The sequence below is a fragment of the Passer domesticus genome, chromosome 19 (assembly GCF_036417665.1).
Source record: "Passer domesticus isolate bPasDom1 chromosome 19, bPasDom1.hap1, whole genome shotgun sequence".
NCBI lineage: Eukaryota > Metazoa > Chordata > Aves > Passeriformes > Passeridae > Passer > Passer domesticus.
The window spans coordinates 3,361,113-3,377,825 of NC_087492.1; the positions used below are offsets into that span (position 1 = coordinate 3,361,113).

General features: G+C 42.8%; 1 protein-coding gene across 4 annotated transcripts; it reads right to left on the reverse strand.

Annotated features, from left to right (window-relative positions):
• Positions 1-3,777: 3,777 nt before the first annotated feature.
• On the reverse strand, positions 3,778-15,808 carry TRPV1 (transient receptor potential cation channel subfamily V member 1). Of its 4 annotated transcripts, XR_010349418.1 has the most exons (18): positions 15,658-15,762; positions 15,007-15,037; positions 13,197-13,512; positions 12,481-12,647; positions 12,046-12,198; positions 11,544-11,684; positions 10,798-11,096; positions 10,022-10,198; positions 9,656-9,820; positions 9,301-9,396; positions 8,918-8,988; positions 8,356-8,521; positions 7,564-7,630; positions 6,829-7,145; positions 6,147-6,274; positions 5,798-5,913; positions 5,118-5,365; positions 3,778-3,796 (listed from the first exon to the last, which is right to left on the reverse strand). XR_010349418.1 is itself a non-coding variant. In XM_064394870.1 (17 exons), the coding sequence occupies exons 3-17, from the start codon at positions 13,496-13,498 to the stop codon at positions 5,196-5,198; spliced, it is 2,535 nt and encodes an 844-aa protein (XP_064250940.1). In that variant the 5' UTR covers positions 13,499-13,512; positions 15,007-15,037; positions 15,719-15,808; the 3' UTR covers positions 5,038-5,195. The 4 variants fall into 4 exon arrangements, 3 of the variants coding, with proteins under 3 accessions (XP_064250940.1, XP_064250939.1, XP_064250941.1); XM_064394870.1 differs by lacking the exon at positions 3,778-3,796 and having other exon boundaries at positions 5,038-5,365; positions 15,719-15,808; XM_064394869.1 differs by lacking the exon at positions 3,778-3,796 and having other exon boundaries at positions 5,038-5,365.
• Positions 15,809-16,713: the final 905 nt, after the last annotated feature.

The window sequence follows — 16,713 nt, forward strand, 5'->3', positions numbered from 1 at the left end:
CTTTCATGTTCTAAGAAATACAGGTTGAACTAATGGTTCAGTCATTAGATTTTTTTTAAAACATCAAACCTCCCTTCTTAGAATGGGGATATTTTTATCTGTCTCATCCATCTAAATGTGGGGAATGGTTCATTTCCATTCCCTCTCCAAAGATCTGTTTAGACGTGTAAAACACAGGAGGGGAACAAAAATTCACCCACTGTCAGGCCTTGAACTGAGAGCTAAACTTTGTACCAGCTGCAGCAGCATATGAAATGCTCAGGAGCTATAACAAACTTGAGTCTCTGCAGGTCCCTTCCACTTTTTGTCAAGTTCTTTCTGGAAAATAAAAGAAGAATTGAAGGTGAACATCTTCCAGTTGAAATAAACCCTCAGATGCTTTGTGTCCCCAAAGCAAGAGCTCCAAAACCTGCAGGTCCCTCGTTGCTGCAGTCAGGAGGGCACTGGATAAACCTGGTGTTTGAAACTTCCAGTGATTCCAAAGGGAACTTTTTGGGTAGACATGCATCATATGTGCCCCAGCATCTTTCCAGGATACATTTTCCCTGCCTCAGTTTTAACCCATTATTCTAATTAAAACCTCTGTCATTATGCAAATCATCTCCTCTCTCAATTTTCAGTTATTCTGTGCATATTTCAAAAGCAGCTGTTTCTATCTTTCCCTGCAAATCATCCTCTAGAGAAAACTTCACCTATTTCCAGCCCTAAACCCCTGTGATGAGGGATCTTGTGTTCCTTGTGTGTTCCTTTTTGCCCCTAAAGCCCTCCAGGCTTTCCCCTCTAACAGGAGCTGAGTTTCCTTTTTCCCTGGGTGGTTCATTATCTGCATTCTCCTCTGGAAAAAGAGGAACTGCCTGGCTTAAACCTCCTCTGTCAGCTTGGAGAGAAGAAGTGACTTGGGCTTGGTGACATGGCTGGAAACTGCTTTTTCTGGCCCACTGAGTCAGACACTTCCTCCAGTTCCTGGAACAGGGAGCTGCTCCGGCTGCCTGACACAGCAATTCCACCTTTCATCCCAACGTCCAGGTGACTAAAATGTTGATTTTAGAGGCTGATTACAGCAATGAGTGAGGAACACAGCTCTGGGTGATGATGGAGCCTGAAAAACCTCGATGATCCTGTGAGTGTTGGCGTCTCCTCGTGCCCACTCATGCCCTGCCCACAGGAACAGGGAATGTTTCAGGTGGAGATGGAGCCACAGCATCACCAGCACAGCAGGAGGAGAGCAGTCCAGTGAGCTCAGCTGGCGGGTTTCTCTTCCTTCCCAGAGCAATAAGTGCTCCCCACCACGTGTTTTGAAGATTAACATCTGCTGTGGGAGAAACTGGATCCATAGTTCCTCTGTGGAAGCTATTCCAGTGTGAGAAGGAATGGTGTGGCTGATGGGAAGCACTTCAGAGCCCCAGAACCACATCAAGAAGATCCAGGGTGTCTGTGCTGACTCTGGCAGCATCAATTAAATCCTCTTCCTCGCCAGGCCTGGTAAATCCATGACTGTGCCAGTGGAGCAGACAGGGAGATGTGCAGGAAGCATCTTTCACTGCAAGAGAGTTCCCTCTGAGCCTGCAAGCTGCTCTCAAATCAGCCTGATCAAAATCAAAAGCCTGATCCCCAGCTTGCCTGGGATTTTTAATGGAGATTTTTTGAGTTTGGAAGATTTACCACAACATTTTGAACAAAAACAATAGGAATAAAATTCCTGTTGATGGGATTCTGAAAACTTGAAGCCTCAGGAGCTGAGAGCTCTGGCTTTATCCCTTAAAGCTGGGCTTGGCAGGATCCCCTGTGTTTTGTAGCACAGCAGCACATGCTGAGCACACACCCTGTGGGGTTTTGAGTATTTGAGGGCTCCAGCAAAGACCCTTGAGTGAGTCTGATGTCCAGGCCACAGAAGAGTGACAGAAGGAGCTGGCATGTGACAAATAAATCTGATTGTGTGCCATGAGTTTGAGCAGAGCAGCAAAGCAGGACAGTGGCACCAGAGGGGCCAGGGCAACAGCAGCAGCCCCACCCATGGTGTGGGACCCCTCCTGTGGGCCCTGCCCTGCACAGACCCCACTAAAACCTGCCTCAGAAAGGATTAACACTGGTGTTTAATTAGGGGATATTCACACTCCAGTGCAGCTGTGGCAGAGGGTGCATGAACAACAGGATGTGTGGCTCCAAGCTTTTCAGGTGTGTGTTTTCCTCAATAATTTAGGAATTACTGGAGCTTTCAAAGCTCAGTTTTCATGGCTGACTCGACCATTTGCATCTCAGGTGTGGAAATGCTGTCAATACTGAGATTGTGGCTTTGTTTTTCCACATGTTCATGGGTCCCTTGTCACCTCCCAGGGAAGCTGAGCCCAGCTCACCCCTTCCTGCTATCTCCATCCACACTCATTTACAGTCATGGTTAATTACAGCTGCCACTCTCTAATGGGAGGTGAGCACATCAACAGCCTCCATTTCTTTTGCTCCAGTTCCATTGTGGTTATTGGGAGCTGGGGGTTATATATATATATATATATATATATATATATATATATATATATATATATTTATATACAGCTGTCCAACCTGATCATCTCCTATTAAGTGGAGACAAATTAATGTAATTAATAACTGGGAGAAGACAGATTTTTACCCCCTGCAAGCCACAAAGAACAGCACAGGAGCCATGTGCTGCTTCTAACCCTGTTCAGTGTGAAATAATTACACAAACTTCAGACTAAAAGACTTTTTCAAGACCTGCAAAATCTGTCAAGGTGAGCAGAACCTTCACAAAACAACCCAAATAAAGATCATTTATTGCAGGGCCATGCTCCTCAGGGGACGTGTCAGCAGTAGGAACAGAAAGGTGCTGATCCTGAAGGACAAAAACTCCCTGAATTGGAGTCACTGCCAAGCTGAACCTCCCCATCTGAGGGAAATAAATATAAATCTGTGTCCATTGCAGGAACTGAAGTCATGATTTAGCTGGAAATTTTGAGAGCTTGGTAATAACTCCCTCTAGAAAAGTGGGATAACTTTGTTTGCTTCCCAGGGAAGATTAAGGGATTTTAGAAATGCAACCAAAACCCCACCAGCACCACCCTATCCCACAAATACAGGGCATTTACATTCTTAACCACAGCATCATTCTGATGTATGTTTTCAGCCTGAATTTCAGCATTTCTGGTTTGAAGAAGTCCCTTGCAGTCTTTGTGGTCTTTTGGAGCAGGAAGGGACAGGAAGCAGAGGTGTAGGATGTGTTCAGCTCACCCAGGGCAGGGACCAACCCTTCTGGACAGGCTCTTGATGGAAATCAGGGTGGATTTTGAGCAATGAATTAGGTCCCTACTCAGGCTGGTAATTATGAAAAATGGATTCCTCCCAGGGAAAACAAATTTCATGAATGCTTTCCAGCTATATCATAATCCTGGTGTCCCTCCAAGCATAAATTTGCTGGGGCACACAAAGCATGGAGACAACCAACTGTGTTTTTCTGGTCAGCTCCTTTCTATGTTTATTCTTGGTAGATTAAATAATAAATTATTTCACTGTCTCAGCTTGTCTGGCCTACTCAGCTTGTTTTACATGTGGATTGTCTCTTGCCATGCTCAGAGTGGAGCATAATGAAGCCTTGAGTGGCATCTAGAGACTGCTACCAAGGGTTTAGAGATATGAAACTGAACACACCTACTTTAAACATCTTCTGTGGCTTCCTTGTCCATCAGAGACACTGAATTCTGTTTATTTCCAGTTTAAATTTTGACTTTCTTCAAGTGATTCTTTCAAATCCTTGGTCAGTTTTCTTGGTTATACCCTACAAACTCTGTGAAAATAAAATTACATTTGTCCTGAGTGATGTTAACCAAAGAAACAAGAATTATTAGTCCTCTAGATGGTGCTACTATTTCAAATAAAGCAGCTGGATGTTTAAAGATTGCCTTGAAATTTGTTCTGTAGTGAGAAAGGACCACGGTGAGAAATCCTGATCCAGTAAAAGAAACCCAAAATTTCACCTCACAGGGCAGCCTGTGCACAAACACATTGACTGCTTCTCTTTAAAAGCAGTGGCTATCCCAGTATTTTAGTAAATGCAGCAAAATGACAAGATTTACTGATGAAAATGATCTGCACTTCAGTGAAACCCCAGGAGCAGCTGAAGGCCCTGGTTAAACACCTGGCTGACTCAGGGAGTGGTGTGTGCACTCTGTTAAAGGCTGTTTACTCCAAGTGCTTTAGGGACATAAGGACATAGGGTAAAACCATTTACCTTTTCTTGCCTGCACTGTGGCCCAGCACTCAAATATGGGGCCAGCTGTCAATAAATCAGATTTTCTTGTCCTTAGCTCCTCTATGCCCACTCAATTTTCAAGAAGATGCCAAAGTTCCTCCTATTCTTTCCTCTCTTTCCAAGGCTCCCATCTCTATTTTCAGAACATTTGCCTATTCTGCCTCTGATATTTTTCCTTATTCTCTTTATACATCCAGCCAGATGGATTTTCAGCACCAGATTTTTTCCTTGTTGCTGTCAAAGTCAAGAACAAAACTTTCTAATTTCAAGATTATTGTTGTACATTGTTATACATCTGACCTTTGAAATATATATTCTCTATAACCACTATCTCTTACTTTGTGCAAAGTTCATCTGTTATCTAAATAAATGTCAAATTTGGGATCTTGTTAAGCTTTTACCTTCAGTAAAATAACTGTGAATTTCTGGAGTTTACCCAGACAGTGTAAAAGAAACATTTATTTCATTGGTTTTGACTAGTCAACCTTTAAAATTTTAGGGTGTATTTGTTCTTGTGTTATGAGAAAATGATTTTGTATTCTTTTCATGTCCCCATTTATTTATCTGCTTTCCAAAAAACTTTCCCCGCAGGAACATCTTGGTAACTTTTACTGCTCTTTTAGGACTGCTTTTCCAGTGTCATAATAATTTGGTTGGTTGGGTTTTGAGGCAGCAAAGCCACAAAATCAGGGCCTGTGCATGCTCACAAAAATGATTTTTTTAATACAAGAGACTCTAAAAAGGTTGTATTAAAAAATAACCATGAAGACATGAGCTTAAACAACAAATAGTTTATTTAGCACACTTAGTGTAATAAATAAATCCTTGCACATGGTAATTCCCTAAGTCCTCTGACCTTTTTCCAGAAGTCCCTGTTCCTGTAAATGAAGTGCTCTATTGTCCTGCTTGTGAGGAGCAGCACAGGCAACCAGAATTAGGCTGACTTTGGAATTGACTCTTTCAACTCCTCAGAAACTTCTGGCTCAAAATAAGGTTCCAAAACAGGTTTTAATTTGACTTCTTCTGGTGGCTTCTGAGGCTCTTCTCTCCTCTTCTCTCCATCTTTTAGAAGTGGAACCAATGTTTTCCAGTGCTTCCCTGAAACTAAAAAGGAAAGGAATGGTTAATTTTTTTTCCCCCTCCACAGAAACAGAAGAAAATGTACAAGTGGATTGAACAGGAAGCTGCTGAAAGAAGAAGAAAGAAGCAGGAAGAAAGGACTTTGTGGTTTTCTTCCCCATCCTGCTCCACAAGTTCTCCATATTTCAGGTGGCAAGTACTGACTGCACAGTGAAATGCTTTGGTGCTGGATGCTGAACTCCCAAACTCTGGGGCTTGGGGTCTCCAAGGCAGCTCCTTGGTTTTTACTCCAGAGTCAAACTGTGAGCAAAGAGCCCATTTCATCCTTTGCATTTTGTGCTGGCTGAAAATGCCATCAACTCAGCCACTGCATTGTCAGTAAGTGCAAAGCACTGCCTGCCCTCCATCAGTTAATCCATCACCAGAGAGCAGGATTTGGGTCCCTGAAAGCCTCACCTCTGCCAGGCTTAATGGAGAAACTGAGATTTCTTCTGAGGTCCCCAGAGTACCCAGGGTCTTCATTGATGATGCCCAGGTTAGTGTTCCACGTGGACCAGTTCACTTCATCAACCCTGGGGAGACAACAAACCCAAGATCTATTCTAAGGATCACCAGACAGCTCCAGGATCAGTTTATACCACAAAATGTCACCTCTCAAGCCTCAGATCTGACCCAAACCCCAGATTAAACTGACCATTGCAGACACTATTAGTGCTCTATTCTTCAGAGTGCTCCAGGGGGAAAGTTCTGCTTCCCACCACCAGATACCAAGATTGTTGGCCTGATACACAAACAAACAGGTTACCTGAAGCACCATCTGTAATCATCTTGGCCATCAGGGGTGACCCCCACCAGGACTTGCTTCCCAGAGCGGAACGAGTGCCTCAGACAGTTCAAGTAGCTGTTCTCAATGTCCAGGATTGTGATGGCTCTCTGCCAGGTGAAAGAAAGCAGAGCACTGAGGGACTCAAACACAAACAAATCCTGAATTCTGTCTTTGTTTTAAAAACCCTGAGTTTTTATCATTTTTGACATCTTGGAGCAGACACTGTACTCTGCAGCATCACCCTTTGTTAATATGTCACTGAAAATGCTGAATTACTGCCAGTGAATAAAACTGAAGTTTATTCTTTCTTACCTCCAACAAAAACTGATTCTGGTAAAGATTGGTTTTCCCCTTGTACAATCTCTCTCTTCATAGTCTTATCAGGATTTTCCATCATACAAAGCCCAAACAATTTTGTCCAATTACAAAAATACTTCTTTTCTTACGTTCTGAAAATCTGTGGAACACTGGCTTAGTCGAAACATCAAATATACATGGAAGAAGAGCTAACACACTTTTTTTTAGGAGCTGTTCAGGTGAATCAGAAAGAAGCAGTGACCTGTCATTTAGATACATGTCAGCTCCTAAAGATTCTTTCTGAAATCTCTTACAATTCCCCACACTTTTTTTTTTGGACATCATCCTGACAGCACCAACACACCTGGAGTTTCCAGATGCTCTTGCTCTCCTGTGCAATTTTGTTGACAGTCTCCCCCATCAGTGCAATGAGCATGTTGAGCAGGAGGATGTAGGTGAGGATGACATAGAGCACCAGCAGGATGACAAACACAGACTTGAACCTGTAATTCTCTGTGAACTCCAGGTCCCCCATGCCAATGGTGAACTTGAAGAGCTCCAGGCAGGTGTAGTAGAGGCTGTTGTAGGAGGTGCGGCCCCGTTTCATGTGGCAGCACCTGGCATAGTCAGAGATATTTGTTTCCTGCCCCTCGTTGTCATCTTCAATCAAAGTCACCACAGCTGTGGCAAAAAGAGAATTACATTCACACAATGGAAACACAGTTTGAGATCATAACTTCATTGCAAGCAGTGAAAACGAGCAGAGAGGTAACACACGTTCCCTCCACGGCACACTGACCCCATATTTTATGTCCTATAAAATATTCCCCAGAACTGACACCCTCTTAGCAGGTGCTGCCTCAGTTTTCTCCACATAGAAAAGGATGATTTTCTAAAAGAAAAGGATGGTTTTCTATTCAGCTTTACAACTTTGAAAAGCTGTATGAAATTACTACAAATAATCGTTATTCTGAAGAGGTTTTTTTAAAATTAGTAATTTGTTCGTTTTTTGTTGGGATCAAAATGTCTAAGCAACTCGAAAAACTAACTTTTCTGAGATTCTTTAAGGTAAAAAAAGTAACTCCAAGTAGACTATTACCTGTAGAAAATCCCAAGAGGAATACGAGATAGACAAACATGAAGCGACATAAATCTCTAAGGATCATCTGTAGCATGGAAACAGATGAAAAGATTTTAAAATTTGAATGTAAACTGCAACAAAAACTGGTAGAAAATACTGCTTTAGCTCAAGAATGTATTTGCTCTGAACTGGCTGTTCATGCATTGAACTGTTCTTTATCCAGCTGAGATAATAAACTTTAATACAGAAAACATTTTTCTCTTATCCATGCAACAGTTTACACACAAATGCAACACACACATGGGAACAGTTTCCTCTTTGTGAGCACAAACCACATAAAGGCAGTTGCATCTTTCTTCCCCTCTTGGGCTGGCTGGCTACATCACAGAGAGGTTTATTAGCCAGCTACTGCCTCTTAGCTAATTGCTCTGTTTGGCAACATTTTATCTATAGCTGGAGAAATTTCCAGCTGGTAGAAAGCTGGGCCATCTCCCACCAGAGCAGCCTGAACTGTTCTCAGTCTCCTTGCATCCATGCTTACCCAATTATAGTTATTTTGAAGCACGGCAGGCAATAAAAATAATAATAATCATCATCATCCTATCAAGACTGCTATAAAACATATGGATGAAGAGCAGGGGTTTTTTTTTACATCACTTCGATTATATCACTTCCTTCAGAAAATAATAACAAAGGCCAGCAGAGTCATGTGAGAGGCAGACATGGCCAGGTGTGCCCTGGAAAGGGGGATGCTGGCAGAAGTTCCTGCTGTGAGGCTCTGCTGCCCCCTCAGGCACTCCCTGCACTGACCTTGGCGATCATGACCGAGTAAATCCCCATCTGCTGGAAGCCCCGGGTGTAGTAGAGCATGTTGGCCCAGCCCAGGGCCAAGGAGAACACCATGGAGGCCACGTAGAGCTCCTGGCCACAGAAGTACAGCACCACAGAGCTCAGCAGGAGAAGGGAGTGGACAAAGCTGGAAGACAAGAGTGGTGTGAATGCAGAGGGCTGAGCTGGCCACGGGGGCTGGGAACACAGCAGCCCAAGGGATTGTCCAGCTGGGAAGAGAAAGGACCTTGGTGAGGCAAAGCTCCCTTAGCAATGGGAGGATTTCTGCATAAACAATGTGTAAATCCCACCAAACAATGTGTAAATCTATTCCTAACTCCTGCATGACAACTGAACATTCAGACATTTAATTTGCTTTATCTCCACAGGAGGTCACTGATCCAGACCCATCTGTTCAAGGATATCCACTGGCAACTCTGCAGCAAAGACCCAAGGAATTATAGCAAAGCTCCTATCACAGGTGGCTTCAGCCTCAACTACAGATCCTACACACTGAGATAAAATCAAAGATATTGGAACTTACAAAAGAACCTCACTGTAGCCATCAACTATCAGTGTTCTGAGAGATGGGCGCCTCTGCATGAAATACTGGATCTGAAAAGGGAACAAAGACCAGGTTTGTATCAAGGAAATATTAATGTCCCCTGTGAATTAATTAACTAAGCACTGACCCGTGTATCAGGGAGCTGGTACCCATCAAATACCTCACAAGAACAGCTCAAAACCAACACTGGTGCAAGAGCTAGGGAGGACCCTTCCAGTGACATCAGGTCAAGGACAATTATTTGTACCTCTTGACTAAGACATGGATTATCTAAGCAGCCAATGCTCATGAATAGGAAAACCTTGTTTGATTCTCTCCTACACCTACACAAACAGCAAAAGGAAAAATTTCAAATATCTTACCCCTCTGAAAAAAAAATAGAGGCCTCCCAGTACACTCAGGATCTCTCCAGTTACTCGAAAATATTCCCCAGTGCTGTAACCAAAGGTGAAGGGAGGCTGCAGAAGACAGGAAAATAGATATGTTCAGTAGAACTGCTGGCCTTGCAGTTGCTGGAAGCAACTCCATTTCTGGGGGAAGAGGGAGTGGTTAAGTTTCTCAATGTGCTGCAGCAAGGGGGCAAGACTGGGAAGCAAGCAGGGTCAAATCCCTCTCCTGCCTTTAGGAATGGGGAAAATGTGGATGCTAAGGGCATGCATTCAAATTGGGATATCATGCAGTGGGTGGATCCCCTGATACATGACAGGAGTGATGTACCTTTTCATTCTTCTGTACAGGTCTGTAGTAAGCAGCTGCAGTGAGGATGGTGATGTGCATGGTGTAGACAAAGAAGTTGAAGTAAAACAAGTGCTTGACAAAGCGGTCCCACTTGTCTTGCAGCAGCCTGTTAAGGGGCTCCACCAGCAGCATCTCGTGACGGTTCTGTGCAGCAGCAAAAGGAGAATTTTGCTAGGACCAGAATATACTGGACTTTGAAAAAACCAATATTCCATAAATCTTCAGCAAATGATCCCTCTAGTTCCCTTAAGGTCAGGGTGGAGGTTGGTGTTTCGTGGAAAGGAGGGAAAAGATGCTCTGTGTGGATCATGAAGCTCCCCCCAGCCAAGGAGGTGCAGTACTCACTGGTGTCTCACTGCTGTAGGCAAGGATCTCAAGCACTGAGTTTTTCTCACAGGTGTCAATACAGGACAGGTCATAAAGAGAGGAATGGACAGGTCCATAGGCCCATTCAGTGAACTTCCTGGACAAGTGTCTGCACTCGGGGTCTTTGATCTCCCGTCTGAGGATGTAAGCGAAAATCTAATTGCAAAAGAACAATACAACCAACTTTCAGTGCTGATGGACTTGTCATTCCTCAGCCTCTCCACAACACAGGAAGGGTCATTTCTCCCTGGCTCAACTGAGCTGAAGCCAAACCACTGGAGCTCTACAGAGATCACAGTCTGAAATAAACAGAGTTAATTTTCTCACTGTGTGATGGGAAATGGGAAATACAAACATCTCTTACAACCTAGCATTATCTGTTTCAAAACTGCAAGAGGAAAGCAGAGATGTTACACCTCTGAGCAGTCACTCTGAATGGGGACTGCCAGAAGATGAGTTACATCAGCCAGTGTGAAATAAAAGAGCTCCAGTGGTTCAGATGATATCAGAGACCCACTTTCTGTTGTCTCTGGTGTTGCCTTGCATACCAGTGGGGTGTGAACAAACCAGCTGGGCACAGACACACTCACTCTTTGTAGCCTTTAAGGGCTGTGCAGTTAAACTGCAGCATCAGTTCCTCTTAACTAAAAGGTCTCAATAAGGAAGTTCTAAAATCCATTCTGCATAAATGTTTTACATGTTCTCTCTATAATGTGATACAGCAATGGGACAGTCAAACACCTTTGTTCACCTACCCCTATCTTCCCTGTTTTGGCTGCCAGAGTTAAAGGAGTCAGCCCTTTCTTGTTGGTGAGTTCTTCCAGCTTGAGGATGGGATTAATTTTGGCACCAAGGATCAGTATGTTATTGTACATCTTGGTTACAAACTTGGTGTTATCCTTGGTGTTATCTGCAATCTCCACCAGTGTGTGCAGGACCATGTTGCCCATGGAGTCCTCAGCAGCGATGTTGGCTGCCTGGTAGGGATTCTCCAGGAGGAATTTCACAATGCAGAGCTGGTTGGTGCAGGCAGCCAGGGACAAAGGCAGCTCTCCTATGGCAAGAAATGGGAAGGAGAGGTGCATAAATAGAAACATCACATTGTTTTCAACTTTCACTGTGAGAAAAGATTAATTTCTCTGTCTGGAACAGCACCAATTCTTGTGATAGCTGTTAACATAGGTTTTCTTTAGTTTAACTACATCACAGAGACAGAGCTGCTTAAAAAAAACCCTGCCAGGACAGGAGCAGGTTACAAAGGATACAGTGCTCAGAGAACAAAGGAAAGCTGACATCAGGCTCACACTGAACACCATCAGCTACCAACTGTGTTTCTTTATAAGCTCAGTCTTTGGGAGGAAATGTTTGGCCTAAAGGTGGAACAGCCCATCTGGTACTTCTGAGCCTCCAGTCCCACATAAACAGGATTATTTAACAGCTTGCACTTGGGATGCTGCTAGGACAGCTCCATCAATAAAGACCATACTGTGCTCACTCCTACCAAAATAAAAGCCTGATTTCCCTTTGATTTTCCTGAAGAACTCCCCACAGGCTCTGGCATGAACATCTGCTCCGTTCTGGACCAGGAGCTTCACCAGGTACATGTTCCTCCTCTCGATGGCAATGTGAAGAGCAGTCTGGCCTGCAGAGACACTCATCAGACAGAAATCCTCAGCATTTAGTACAGACTGAGAGCTTTCAGCACTGCAATTCCCTCAGCTCCATGTAAGATGCTGGAACTGAGAGTTCTGCAGGCTTAAAAGCTCTACAACTGAACAGGAAAAAAGCCACACAAACAGCAAATGCAAGTCATTAAATCACTGTATATCAAAAATGGCAGAATATTGCACCTAACAGGGCACAGCCCCAGCACAAATGCCCAGATTGTCAATCACACACCAGAACTCTGGGGTGCATAAGGCCTCATGCACAAGACTTTGAGAGTCCTGCCTGACCCCATTTCTGAGCACCCAAGCATTCACTGCAGCAGCTGCTTCTCTTACCCTTGTAGTAGTTGTCAGTATATTCTGCATTAACAAACTCTTTCAGAGTTCCAGTTTTCCTTGCAATATCCAGCAGCAAGGGAATGGTATCATTTTTCCCATCCTGTAGATTCAGCATGGCTTTCAGTAAACAGGTTTTGCCAGTTTCAGGCTCTGTAAAACAAAAAATTGCAGGTATATAGAAGTGATTACAAACCCACCATCTATACCCAGGCAAGCAGGAATTAATGAGATTCTTTTCAAAAGACAAGAAACCTCATTTAGTGTTTCACAGAAAATTTCAGCTCCTGTAACCTTCCAATCAATGGGTTGCCCATCAATAGGGCTATTAAAGGACCTCCTGCAGACATGTAACATAATTATCTTTTTTATTTTCATCTCAGGAGCATTACTGGAAGAAGAAGGCAACTCAAGGTACATGACACTAAAGGGTACCTTTGAACTCCTCATCTGTGAGATGCTTGAAGGTTCTGTTAAGGTAGAGTAGCAGGTCACTGAGGTCCTTTGTGTTGCCTTGGGCTACAGCATCAAAGATCCTTCTGCGGTCATAAAATCTGAAAGCTTTTTCTGAGCAGCCTGTGATGGAATCTGTAGATAGGAGCCTAACAAGGGGAAATGTCAGTTACCTAAAGTCAGATATTTATGATATTTTTATCAACTACTAGAACACTGTCCTTCATTTACTCAGGTGAAGTAGTAAACACTGCAGATTAGATAGGTACCTCTGCAAAGACTAAAAGAACAAAGTCTGCAAGCAACTCTCCTGATAAAATTACAATTCTGTTGCTGAAAAGCTGAGAACAACTGATCAAAGAGGCATGGGAGCTTGGCAGTGTAACTGCAAGCCTGGAGCCAGGCAATCCCTTGTTCTCACTCTGAACCATGTCCATTCACTGAGCAGCCTCAAGCAAGTGAACTGAGGCCTACTGCCAATTTTGGGCATAGTATCCATGGAGATAGAAATTTTTAGAGATGCCAAGAGACAACAGTTATTGTCACTTTCAGTTGCAACATTCCTTAATTTGGCATAGAAAACAGTGAAACTGAAAAAATGGTCATGCTCAAGTGCAGAGAACAAATGCTGCTCTAAGAACCACGGCCTGCAGCTGTCAAACTACTCATTACAACCAAATCTCACCAGGTAAACTTACTTGTGAAGTCTGCCCCTCTCCGGATTCACATGGAATTTGATGACAGAAGGTGCCACCAGGTGATCCATCTGGCAGAAGGAGTCCATGGGAGCCATGTCCTTGTCACTGTCCCCCATCACAAAGCGGCCCCGTCTTGCAAAAATGTTGCTTTTGGGTGGCTGCACCCTGGAGCTGAGCGGGCCCTGGGGGTTGTCAGAGGTTTCCTGGACAGAGTCCTCCCCATCCGTGTGTTCATCTGTCACTTCAGATTCCTCCATGTCAAAACTGCCAAACTTCTTCATCTTGCCAAGAATGGAGGACATGATGAGCCAGCAGTCTGTGAGGAAGGACACAAACACCTCAAGTCAGCACTTACAGGGCCATGAGTCCCTTTTGCCCAGGAATGTTTTCTAGAAAGAGCAGGGAGTGGATTGGTTGCTCTCATCCCAGAAATGAGGCAGATGGACACATTCTCACTGTGCCCACAGGCAGAAGAGTCTAGTAGGGTCTTTACCTCTATTCCATCTGTTCCTGTTCCCACTGCCCTTACACATTCCAGAATGCAGAAAACAAACCAGAGCATCCCAGAGCTTCCTGTCCATTTCACTGCAGAGCTCAGCCTCAGCTACCTCTGCTTAAAACCACTGCCTCATCCTCCAGTATTGCTAAAGCCTAAACAACCTCAAACCCCAAAAAGTCTCTGCTTTTCTTCTCTACTTTCCAACTGGTTTGTGCCACAAACCATTCTCATGATTCTATCAGGGATGTGAAAAAGCCCCGCTTGTGCCATAACCTGATCTCTGGGATGCTGAGCACAGGGGGCTTCCTGCAGCCAGGAAAATGATCCTTTAAGGCTTTGCCAGAGTTGTGGCAGTGCCTGATGGAAACTGGAGTGTGTGATCCTCGAGAGGTGAGTGTCACCTCAGCCATGAGGCACGGAAACACAGAGGAGAGGTTACCTCAGATAAGAACAACCACACAGCTGATCTTGTCTGATTCACAACCACACAGAACCTGACACAAGCAACAAATACACAATCAGAGAATGCTTTGGGTGGGAAGAGCCCTTAAAGCTCATCTCATTCCACCCCTCTGCCGTGGGCAGGGACACCTTCCACTATCCAAGGTTGCTCCAAGCCCTGTCCAACCTGGCCTTGGGCACTGCCAGGGATGGGGCAGCCACAGCTGCTCTGGGCAGCCTGTGCCAGGGCCTGCCCACCCCCACAGATAACACACTCTGCTGAAGATAGAACAGGGTGCCTTTTTTTTGTTTGGTTTCTTATCAACCCATTTTAATCAGACAAATATTGTCCTCGTGCCACTGAATGCAAAATATCCTGGAATTCCAGCAGTGGAGACAGTGGAACACATCTTATCTGAACTGCTGCACAGCTGGCTTGGAGACATGCTCTGAAACCCCACAGCTCTGAGCACAGCAATGTCAGAAAATCTTTAAAAAGCCTCAAATTATAAATCACATTAGAGTGGTCAGTAATTTTCTCTGTACAGTCAGGGTGAAAACAACATGAACACACTTCAAGGTTGTTTCTCTTCACAAGGGAAACATTCTGAGGGTTGTGTGCAAACCTGCACTGAAGCTGGATTTTCAGTTCTGTGGGAATAATTCATATTTACATCAAGGCTCACTTACATTTTCCTGTGAAAGCAGGACAGGGAAGAAAATTTTGTCATTTGCAATTTCTATAATTTTTTTACAATATACACATAAAGAAAACATCAATCTGCAAACTTGTACCTTTAGGATTACTGGGAACAATCTAGCTAGCTTAGCACAGATAAAATACTAATGACTACGATTTAAATTGCTCACCTTTCAAGTCCTTTTTCTCCTTAGAATCACTCTGAAAAAATAACATAATATCTTATTAACTGAATTGTCCTATAAATAAGAAATAAAGATATTTCTATTTGGAACAAGATACTAAAATTACAGAAGAACTATTACTACAGTGAAAAAGGAATAAAAACAGTTCTATAAAATATAGAAAAAATACAGAGGGAATATAGTAATATATAATTTTATTTTTTTTGTCTTATTCAATCTCATGCAGATTGAGCTAAAATCATCAGTGAGTGGCTACAGAACACACAATCAATTATTTTCCACAAAATAAATATAAGTGTGTAGAAGAGGCTACATTATACATGCTTTCCTTTCTAAACCCTGGTAATATATTTGATAATGAAGACAAAGCTGAATTTCCTCATGAGCATAAATCTGCAAGGAAAATAACCTTCACAAATCTGTGGAAGGATTGTAAAAAAAAAAAAAAAAACAACAATAAGCATTATCTAATTTAAAAAGTATACACAATGTACTTGACATCCTTGAAACCCATGTACACAGAAGTTTGATACAATGAATAAGGAAATATTTTGGCTAGAATGCCTTGCCACATCACAAATAATAAGAGTTTAAAAATAACCAACCACGCTGTTCAGATATACATGCAGAACTTACAAATATTGACAAAAATCCTCTCTTCTGAAAAGTGGTCCAGTCTCAGTAAACAGCCACTGACCTACAGGAATTTGGTGCCAGATATTCCTCCTCCAAGGTGCCTGGACTGCAAAGCCCTCACAGTTTGCTTCTCCACTTCATTTGTCTGCAAAATGTGATGATTTTTAGAACCAAGGGAAGTTCACTGGAAAAACAGAGAATAGAGCAATAAGATAATTAAGAACAATTCTGGAACCAGAAGCATCAGTGGCTTCTATTCCCAGAGGTTTAGCAAAGCTCTTTACAAGAATTGCAGTAAGTTGCTGTTGTTTTCCCTCCCCTTTAATTGCATTTAGTAATGGATATTCTTCTCCAGATTTCCTCTTCGTAAATACACTCAAGTTTGCAGAAAAAAAACCAGCACCCAAACCACCAGACAGCAGTTGTTTCTGGGGGTCACTGTTTCAATTCTTAAATGTCAATTCAATTTACAAAACTTTGTAAAATATGCCACAATCACCTTTCTGGACACCTTTCTTGGCTGGCTGAATTAAAGAGAAATATTTTAATGATAAGCTCAGAACAGAGTTGAGGAAAAACCAGTAAGTCCAAAACCCTTTTTATTATTTCATGTTTCTCCTAAGTTTTATTTAAATTTTATATACATGTATGTAAGAGTCAGCCTCTAAATATTAATGCTATGAGGAAAAAAACCCCAACTTATCTAATCCTGGATGGATCTAACACCCTCAAAAATTCAGAGCTGTGTCATATATTGCTAAATATATAATTTACATAAGATCTTTCTGACAGAAACTAGTCTGGAGAAACATCTTTTCCAGAGGCTGTTAGGCTGGGAGCAACACCCCAACTTCCTGAGATTTTGAGTAAAATATGAAATTATTCAATGCATTTATCTATCTTTTATTTTGTAAAATTGGCTGTCTCTCTAGCTTTGCCATCTATCCATGAATATATAAAAGAATTATGTATTTACCTATTTAATAGCAAACTAATTATACTCCTTGGATCTGTGGCACTCAGAGTAACAAGGCTCTTTATTAATGCATAAATATA

Excerpts from the sequence above, each read along its gene's own strand:
- TRPV1 (XM_064394870.1), bottom strand. The coding sequence starts at position 13,498 with ATGTCCTCCATTCTTGGCAAGATGAAGAAGTTTGGCAGTTTTGACATG. Across the intron at positions 12,648-13,196 it reads GAGAGGGGCAGACTTCACAA|GCTCCTATCTACAGATTCCA; the intron begins GTAAGTTTACCT and ends TCCCCTTGTTAG. Across the intron at positions 7,146-7,563 it reads CCTCTTGGGATTTTCTACAG|CTGTGGTGACTTTGATTGAA; the intron begins GTAATAGTCTAC and ends TTTTTGCCACAG.